Here is a 10068-nt window from a genome sequence, read left to right as displayed (position 1 = left end):
ATCTGCAGCCCTCTCCAAGCTCCATCCATTCCGAAGCGCTTATCAGTAGAAATCTTTTGGATGTTCTGGTGTAATGTACAGAGATACTTTTGTTCAGTTATGAATGACCCATTAGTTGTTCCTTTTTTTCCCCCTCTTTTATTTGCAACTCACACTGCCATGATGCTGCCATCACTTGCTCCTCTACTTTATATCTATGCATGTGCGTTGGGTATAATATCAGTAATTTAAAATTTTCATACCTGGAGACTGAGTGCTGGTCTTGAAAGCCTAAGTTGAATGAAGTAAAAGGAAGATTCCAAATCAAACACAGTCGGTGTGTAAAGGATTGCCCAGGGGCTGCAGTACACCCAGTGGGCTGGGAGAATATTCCTGGTTTTCAACAGAGGAAACAGCCCCTTTTGAAGCTGTTCATTTGCATGCTGAAACAAGTATCCTCAACGTGGTGAGGGAAATTTCTAGTGCTTTCTTTTAATTCATCCCACAAACGTGCCAGCAAGGCCCAATGCTAGGTTCTGGGACTAAGTGTTAAATTACTATCACACAACCTTGTATTTTAGTGCTTTTTATTTCAGTTCTTTTTGGTATATCTAAATGTCAGAAAGTACATATATACAAAATTCAGAACACCTTCCTAAAATGGTTTTAGTATTGGCCAGTCTCTGACATCTTTATTTTGAAAGTTTGAATTGTCAAATATATGTCTAAAGTGCATTCTTGCAGCTAATCAATAGCAGCATTTGTTTTGTTTATAAACCCTTAAATATTCAGACAGGAAGTAGAAAAGTCACAATAAAAAGCAGAGCGTGATCTAGATATATTCTTTCTTAATCAGCCAAGACAAATACATGCATGAATTAGTTTATAAGTATACAAGAAATATACAAAAAATAGCATTATAAAAAAGTTCATACGGCATGAGAAAGGTGTCTTTCTCTGTTATTAATATTAAATATGGCAAGGTGTATAATATAAAAAGTTTGTAGAATCCTAGATATCTTTGGAGCCATAGGGGAATCTTTATGTAGGCCAGTGTATGATGACATATCTGAGATCTGTGGTATTCAACAAAGCTGGAGTTCTATAAGATGATTCGTTCAGAAGACTCCTTCTGGCATTGCTTTGGAGAAATCACCAACACTAATGAAAATGTTCTTTTGTTATTGGGACTGTCAATTCATGGCTTCTTGCGCCTAAAAATGAAAACCAGCATTTAGTGCTGAATTTTGCAATGAATCTCTAGGAGGGCTTTGAGAGAATTCCTGTTTTATCGTGGGAAGAGTTAAAAGTCCTTCTAAGAAAGCAAATAACTTATAAAATATGCTTATCTAGTATTAAATTTAAAAAACAGAACTTTCCATCTTTATCCTGTTGCACTGATTTTCCAAACTGCCTAAGGAATACGTGTGTCAAAAATGGACACATGGACCTGTATGGGTAGATATTTGAAAAGCAGCAGGTTTGATTAATATGGTAGAAAAAGGGGCCATAAATTCTGCCATTCCGTTTTATTTTAGCGAACACTTTTTGCTGTAATAAGAGGGGAATTAGGAAAGAATGAATTACAGGAGGGGGGCTGCCATCCCTGACTCCAGCCTCCCCTCCTTATAGGTGGATCTCAGTTCAGCCTCTGAAAATTTGATGAGCACAGGCAAAAATAGGAACAAGGGCGAATGTTCTTACAGCTCTAATTGCTCTTATTCAGCACCCCCCGCCCCCGGGTTCTCAGCACTGCTACTGCCTAGCGTAGTCTGCCAGTAGGGCCCAGATATTCCAACGGGCAAACAAAAACCATAGGTCCTCTAAAAAAAAAAAAAAAAAGTGGTTGGTAGGGAGAAGGGGTGGTGGGGAGGGAAGACACAGAGAAAGGCTGCACGTGGTCAGTACTCACTTGGGTGTGCGTGGTGCTGATACCCAGGCCCCTCAGTACTCACTTGGGTTGTGCGTGGTGCTGATACCCAGGCCCCAGCTGAGACCCTGCTCTCATCTCTACAGCCACAGAACACTGAGAGAAAAACCAGAGAGGAAAGATCAGCTCCTCTCTGCAGTCTATTAGATAGATTCAACCAAGGTGAAATCCAACACTGCTTTCTAGTCCAGCACAGATACGTATGTTAAAACACCAATCAGGCACTTGAAATTTATTTGATGTGCCACAAAAATTGTGAGGTGGGAGGGTCTTTAGAGGTCATCCAGGTAAATCTCATTTTCTATCAGGAAGAAGAAAGTGGCAAAGGCTAGAGCTTGGCCAGCTGACCCCCACCTTCCCAGAGTAACAGTTCCACAGGGAAGCTCTTCTCCTGAGAAGATTCCCATCACTTTGATGGGCATTCTTGTTATTCTAGGGTGATGCTCTCTGACTTGATTCTTGGGCCCTATCCCTCTACACTAAAAACGGGCTTTGAGCTGAAGAGCTCCAGTAAAACCAGAGCAGAAATACAAATACCTTCTCAGATGTGCTGGGGACAGGCCTACAGGCTGCACTGGCCATGTGGGATCAGACCTTAGTTGTTTGTTTCAAAGAGCATGAAAAGCTACAGCTGTAGGCCTCAAAATATGACATCCCTAGCAAATACTTTTTACTCCTACCCTTGTTTCTACGTCGGTCCATTCAGACTCTGTTCCATCTGGTTGGGCAGGTGCTATTGTGGAAGATCTTCGTTTTCGACTACAGAAAAAGGGAAAACACAATGCAACAGTTATTTTTTGTATCTGAGAATAGGAAATATATTAGAAATAGGGAAATACCATATATACTCCTTCAGAGGCTAGTCTGTTCCTCAAGAATGAGCAGCTAAGAAGATGACAGCCCTCTAAAGAAAGGAATTTGATGATCACTCACCCAGTTGGTGATTCTTGTTTCAAAGTCTCAATTTCAGTAAACTGGACAGATTGTCCACCACCCCTTGTTTTATAAACATCACCCTACAGCCAAGAGAAAAGGTCACCATTACACTTTTTATACATCCAAAGGGTAAACATACATATATATTTCAAATTAAATTTAAGACTCTACTGTTTTATGGAAACTCCCATCCACAAAACCAGATGGTGCTTGGACTGCTGGGTCTGTACCGTTAAAATACTTTAAAGATTTGTGTACATATCTCTCACTAAACAAAAGAAGTCCATAAACAAAAGAAGTCCAATGTAATATAATTAGTAGCATTCTTAATTGTAGAAAATAACATTCCTTTTTTATTCAACCTATAATTTAAAAACTACACTAGAGATCAAGAAATCTGTCAGAAATTTCTAAATGTTAGAAGGCGATATACTTTCTTCTCTGGATGTAGCCCTCCTCTCATATTCAAATAACAGTACAGTTGTTTTTGTTTTTGTTTTTGTTTTGCCGCACTGTACAGCTTGTGGGATCTTAGTTCCTGGTCCAGGGATCGAACTCGGGCCCTCGGCTGTGAAAGCGCAGAGTCCTAACCAAGGACTGCCAGGGAATTCCCTCAAGTGACAGTACAGTCAAAGGTAAGAGTTCTTTGTTTGGTTTACTTCTTAAGTAGGGGTTAAAACAAAACACATATTAATTAAAAGTACATAATACATCTGGAGCTCCTCTAACAAACCTGAGACTCTAAGCCTCATTTGACAGAAAGTTGCAGATTTAGTTCCAATTCAGCAGATTCGTAATCTAAGTAGTTACTTTAGTTTTCTAACAAACAGAGGTTTTATCAAATACCCATTTAAGTTCCTGTTGACACAGAGGAAGAGTAAATGGTTTTTTGTTAAGCTTTTTAATATTTCCTTCTCTTGTGTAAATGTTTTACCTTAATTAGCTTAGTTTCAATCTCCCCATCGGAGGCTAGTTCCTGGTGGGTCAGCATGTACTTCTCACACTTAGCTAGTGCCTTTTCATTTGCAACAGATACAGTGATGGCGTGAGGGACCTGTGGCTGCATGACTGTCTCAGTTTGCAGGTTAGAGGCAGGCTTATGAGCTACCCATCTGTCTCCCGCAGAGCGTGATCGTCTGTGTCGCAGACGAACTGGTGCTACATTCTGATCAGGTTGAAAGAGGAATCAAGAAACAAGCATAACCCAGAATTAACTTAAGGGTGCTATTAGAAGTGCAGCAGTTTGGGCTACATTAGTTGGTGACAATATCAAAACAAATGCATGAACCTTTTCAAAAGCTAAACGTTACTCAAACAATTTAAATGTTCTCTTTGTATTTAAACAAAACCAACAAACATCTTTTAACACCAGCTTGTGTATATGTATTATATATTCTACTAGGGAGCTTCCCTTTCAACAAAGAATGGAAGGAAAAGTTCTGGTAATGCCGCTAGTCTTTCCTGCATAGGTGGTATTCAGGACAAGTAATTCATTTTGCATTCTTAATCAAAAACCAGTATTTGTGCCTATTGTGGGGTAATCTGTTAGGTCCATGACTATGTTAAAAGCTTCAGAAAGACCAGCAGAAGCCCTAAATATATCATAAGCCTCTAAACAAAAGAGAAAATACTCCTATTACAAACCAGGACCCTCCCCAAAGCTGATGGAGCTGTAGACTACAGAATGCTAAAGGGACATAGGTATGATGACAACCTTGTGTATAAAATGATTAAAAGAATGTAAATAAAATACTTCTGAGTACTATTAAAGTTCAAAAGCAATAATGGCTAAAACATACCAACTTTTTTCCCCCAAACGTTTCATAAAGGTTCCAAGAACTAGATAAAGAATATACTGTCAAATCAGCCTCTATCATACAATAAAAAACTAGATGCTTCCAGTAAAATGTTATATAACTTTAGGACAGTTAAATTTAGCACATTCAGCCTAAGGGGAAAAAAAATCACATACAGAACATAGTTAATAGTTTCTTTGTAACTTTGCAAACATCTTTCTGTTTACAAAACTGAAAGGAAATGCAGCAGTCTACCACAGCCCAAATCCTTCAAAGCTGGTCAAGTATGAACATCTAATTTAAAATGCGTATGCGGGAGAACTTAAGTGTTCTTCCCTGTACAAGAAACAAATGAAGCACTAGTGACAAATCATGATACTAAAACATGGGCAATAGAGTTTGCCACTCTGGTTGCCCAAACCTCACAACAAGCAGGAAACTTCCCATTCTTAAAATAGCTTAATGTTGAAAAGGAAGAATGTGGCTCTCATGTCCTACCATTTAGCAAAGGTGACAGATTTCTCAAACACACTTAGCAATAAATACATTCTGAAACAAGCTTTGGAAAGATGACAGTCCTTACATTCTACTATCGTTTATGAGATCAATGATATTTTAAATTTTTTCCTCAATGAAATATTATAAATTCAGTCCGCCTGACCTAATTTTTGACCAACAAACCTAGATGCATAGATACTAGCCTAAACTTTTCTCTGCTGCACTTCTAACGAGATTTTGATTTCAAATGAAGTTAAAGGACCTCTAGTAAATCCTCTTAAATGTCTCATAGCCAAATTAGATATCACATTAATGTTGACCAGGCATAAGCAGGCCTTGAAGAGTTTTCAGTCTGTAGACTTGCATGAAATAAGGGGGATTTATTAGAGTTGATCAGAAAGACCAGCCACCATGATTTGCTCCCTAAAAAGATTTAAAGCAAAATCTGCAAAGTAAAGAACTTAAGCGACTTTAGAATTATCCGTTGCCTTGGTAAATACCTTGTAATTCATCATCATCCCTTAATAATCAGGAATGCAGGCCATTAGAAGAAGAATTCTTAAAGAGATATATTAAAATTTTACTAAATGTAAATTCACAATATTAACTTTGTCCACTTACTCAGATTCAAAGGAAAACTTTACCTTAATCCTTAAGAAGAAAATATAGACGTGAATTTGTTTAAACACCCTTGAATGAGGCAGAGCCCTTGTAAATTGAAATGAAGGCCTTGAGATTAAAAGCAATGTATTGGAGATGGAAACCTTCCTTCAGCAGTTATAAAACAGCTGGCCTGGGCTCTTCAAATAGTCAATGTCATGAAAATCAAAAAAGGGGAGGAGGGATTATTTTATATTGAAAGAGATTAAAGAGAGATAATAACCACATATAATGTATTCACCTTGATAGGACCAAGGTTTGAAAAAAGAAAAGCCATTATTGGGACAACTGGGGAAATGTAAACATGAACTGTAAGTTAGAAGGTACTTTTCAGGGTTAACGCTTTCTTAGGTGTGATGAAGATTGTGGTTATGCAGGACACGAAGCCTATGGCTTACTGTCAAAGGTTCAAGAAAAAAAAATTTACAAATCTATTTTTCAAAATAAAAGTCTGGGAAAGCAATTTTAAAAGTGAAAAGTTCGAAAACAGCAAAAAGTCTAATTTGGGGAAGAGAAACCCAATGCTCTAAGACACTCAGTCACTGACTCTGGATGCTCATCAGTTTACGCAGCTGAAAAGCACAGGTGACTCTGTGATGTGCCCCACGGACCGGCTTTCACTGAGCAGGAGGCAGTATTTCTGTGCCAAATGGGTTTAGTTTAGGCCTTTTCAGATGAAGAGCTAGGCCTCAATTTCAGGGTGATTTGATCTTCCAAACTAACAGAAAAATTAGACCTTGTTTATATTAGCACTCACCCATCTTTCCATTGAAGTTAGTTAGTTAAAAAAAACACAGAAGATTAAAATCTATTGCTACAATGCTTTAAAATAATACTGGCACTAACCCTGCTGCAGTGATCCTCTTCTATTTCTATCTCATTTCTGAGTGAAGGAACCACCTCCCTGCCTTCAGTCCAGTACATCCCTCGCCTTCTGTCTGACACGATACAAGTTTTACTTTGTCCTGGCTCCTGCTGCCTACGCCTTGCAATAGATGTGACATTGAGAGGTGTGTTGTACGAAGGAATTTTCTGCTCCCATTCCGAAATACAGGAAGCTACAGAAATGCTGCTGCAAGAGTTAGAGCACCTATGTAGCTGTGGCTGGCTCATGAGTTGCTGGCCGTTGGAAATCTGAGCAATACAGTTACTAGAAGGCTAAAAAAATTGAAGAGAAATTAATGAGCAAGACTTGAAAAAGGGAAACAATTCATTACTTTAATATTAGCACAGGCAGACATAATTTTTGTACTAAATTACTAGTTTTTATACTAAATTTGTGTTTATACTAAATTTGAAAATATTTATAAATAGAAATTTGAGAAATGCAATAATATAAAACAAAAAATTGATTCTCACAGAAATAGTCACCTAATCTGAACAAACCTTCTCTAGTACTACCAAGTTACTACACAACTACAAATAACTTACCGGTACTGGTGATGGAGAAACAGATCTTCGAGTAGCTTTTTCTCGATCGCGCTCCCGAGAGGGTCTCTCTGGCCGTTCAGTTTTGGGTTCAATAACGATAGCCTTCAGTTGTTTCAGTTTTTCATCTTTCACCCAGAGTTTATTTTGCATCTCCAGCTGTTTGGCTGCCACTCGACGCTCCTGAAGGTTATGTATGGCGATAGATATTCTAATTCAGTTATAGCAAACAAGTGCACTAGTTTACTTCCTAAAGATGACAGTTCTCCAGTTCTTCATAATGCTTATTAATTTGTTGTGACTTGTAAGGACAGAGGAAGGAAGAGGAACTGAATAGGGGCTGCTGTGGCCGCCACCACTAAAACCCTACCCCAAGTACAAGTGATTCAGAAGGCTACCATTAGAGATCAATCATCCCTGACATGAGCACTGTATGAATGACACTCACACATTCTTTCTCCCACTTCATGGTTGTTTCTGTCACCATGCCTTGCAGCCTGGCTTCTAGTCTGCGCTTGTCAGAGAACTGTTGCTGAAGTTTCTGATTCTGGGTTTCCAGCTCCTGTTGCAGGTTGCGCTTATCTTCTTCATAGATAGTCGTCGTTTTCTCTAAAATCTCAACCTGGGAAAGTAGACCATTATGTTCAGCATTTGGTATGTAAACATTTCAAGTAGCTTTAAAATAATCTTCTTATGCAAGCATAGTTATGGAAAGAAAAATCATGGAGAAAGCATTTTCTTCTAAAACTTCATCTGGATTCCCACCTCCATTCCTAGAAATGAGAACTTTTAAACAAGTTCCTCACTGAAAGATGAAGTTATAACTGATTTCATGTGGAAATTACTTTTACAATTTAATTTTTAGGCTACTTTCAGAATATATTGGTTGAGATTAGCTTCTCTCTAGCATGAATGTGTACCCCCTAAGTGATCCTCAGTAAATGAGAGAACAAACATTACACAGTAGTAAATCAAAAAGGAAGCTATAGTCAAAGCTAAACCGTAGAACGTTCTCTTCGATTGCTAAAGTCTATTTCATAAAATTAAAGAGTGTATTACCCCTTTTGTGCTTTTCACTCATATTTCCTCTTTTTGGGGATGGGATGAAGATTAGTAAATAACCAAATGATAACTCCCAGTAAGCAGCAGCTGCAGGCCAGTGTAGAAAAACGGCTAAGTCAGAGCCCAGTGCTAAATGCACACCCATTGTAATACCAAAGCCAACCTTGTATTCTAAAGTTTTGTTTTTCTTTTCCAGTCGTTCAATTTCCGATTTCTGTCCTGAGATCACCTTTTGTTTTTCACTTAGTTTTCCTTGAATGTAGTTTTCTTTATTTAAAACAGCATTGTCAAATTCTTGCAACAAAGCTTTAAAAGTAATAGCTGAAACAAGAGCATGCAGGTCAAGTTTACTCCGATTCAGAAATAACCAATGAAATCAACTTTTATGTGATGTGGGCAAGTTATTTTTTCTGAGCACATTTCCTCATTTCAAAATGGGGATTTAAATACCACTTATCATCTTCATAAGAAAAATGTGAGATAAGTGTAAGTACATTCACTGAGCACTTACTATGTACCAAGCTGTTCCTGTCCTACATGACAGGATTTTCATACATTATCTCATTTATCCTTACAGCACCCTCTGAGGTAGGAGCAATGGCAATCCCCATTTTGCGGATGGAAACTAGAAATAAAGGATTAGGTGATTTTCTCAAAGATAGTTATTAATACATGTTAAATGCCTTGCAAATAAGTAACTAGTAGGAACTAAAAAGTAACTTATCCCTTTGATCATCACTGTTGATTTTTGAAAGGGAGAAATTCATACCCACTTTTCTGTTTTGTTTTACTTCCTTGGAATATAAAATGATGCCGTGGGGACTACTAAGTTCAGAGACAAAATAACCCTTCCTTGAAGATTCTATCCGAACAAAGAACTTAATTCCCTGCAAATTTCTGGTGTTAAAATGACTGCAGTTTTGCACTTACAGTGTTTGTGAAACTCATCAATCATCATTTGTCGTAGGTGATGTCGTTTCTCTAGTGCTTCAATCAGCCTGGGAAGAGTCTGCTCGTCATTGATGTCCAAAATTTCGCAGGATGGCAAAGGTGGAAAACTCTGCAAAACCACTTCTGAAACCAGCAGTTCTGTATTGAGTTATTAAAAATAAAAAGTTAGTTACACAGGAAAAAAAGTTACTCAAACAAGTTTTAACACTGTGAAAAGATCCCCAGTCAACATTGTACCTCGTTGGGCTGTCATAATACGTCCTTAAAAATGTTACAATAAAGAAGGAAAAATGGAAAAAAAAGGTATATAATAAAAGAAATGTCACTTATACTTTGGTTCAGATTTTTTTTTGCACTTGCTTTTTGAGGGGAAAGGAAGTAAACAGTTTTCTTATGTGAAACAGATTTTTTTAAAAAGAGAGAGACAGGCAGACTCATCAGTGGGCAGATGACATAACAGCGGCTCATACCATCTCCAACAGGACCTCCCCGGGCCTGGTTTCTGTATCGCCTTCCCGGCGTTAAACCACTTATTGCCTTGTCTGTTGGTCTTGCTACTTCAACTTCTTGGGTCACTTCTGCAAATCTCATGACTTGCTAAGATACAAAATAAATGGGGTTTGTTTTTTTAAACAAATAAGCATATCCAAGTCTTTCTAAAGAAATTAGTAAATGAAACGGTAATAGATTGGTCATTAGTTCACTTCTGTAACTAATGGTTCTGTATCAGTTTAAAAAATGTTCAAAATGTTATTCTTCACATCCAAATGGTTGTTTTCTTTATAGAAAGTCAGACTTTATAAAGGCATTAAAATTACCAAGCTTTCT

The 10068-nt window shown here is 37.8% G+C and overlaps 1 protein-coding gene across 1 annotated transcript in view; it reads right to left on the bottom strand.

The window, feature by feature from the left end:
- Positions 1-1714: 1714 nt before the first annotated feature.
- The window catches only part of KIF23 (kinesin family member 23), a gene marked incomplete at its 5' end in the record, with an annotated part of 32262 nt that continues 23908 nt past the window's right edge, over positions 1715-10068 (bottom strand). Inside the window, 11 exons of the mRNA XM_082649413.1 lie at positions 1715-2005; positions 2590-2668; positions 2843-2925; positions 3780-4010; positions 6646-6957; positions 7231-7410; positions 7676-7849; positions 8453-8610; positions 9220-9378; positions 9711-9837; positions 10059-10068. The exon at positions 10059-10068 is cut by the window's right edge and continues 110 nt beyond it. Coding sequence (XP_082505539.1) covers positions 1931-2005; positions 2590-2668; positions 2843-2925; positions 3780-4010; positions 6646-6957; positions 7231-7410; positions 7676-7849; positions 8453-8610; positions 9220-9378; positions 9711-9837; positions 10059-10068 — 1588 coding nt within the window. The 3' untranslated portion in view covers positions 1715-1930. The remainder of the gene's footprint in view (positions 2006-2589; positions 2669-2842; positions 2926-3779; positions 4011-6645; positions 6958-7230; positions 7411-7675; positions 7850-8452; positions 8611-9219; positions 9379-9710; positions 9838-10058) is intronic.

The sequence above is a fragment of the Grampus griseus genome, assembly GCF_964374135.1.
Source record: "Grampus griseus genome assembly, chromosome: 2".
In the NCBI taxonomy this organism is placed as follows: Eukaryota; Metazoa; Chordata; class Mammalia; order Artiodactyla; family Delphinidae; genus Grampus; species Grampus griseus.
Note: the sequence above shows the minus strand (reverse complement) of the source record. Positions and strands in the feature narration are given on the sequence as shown.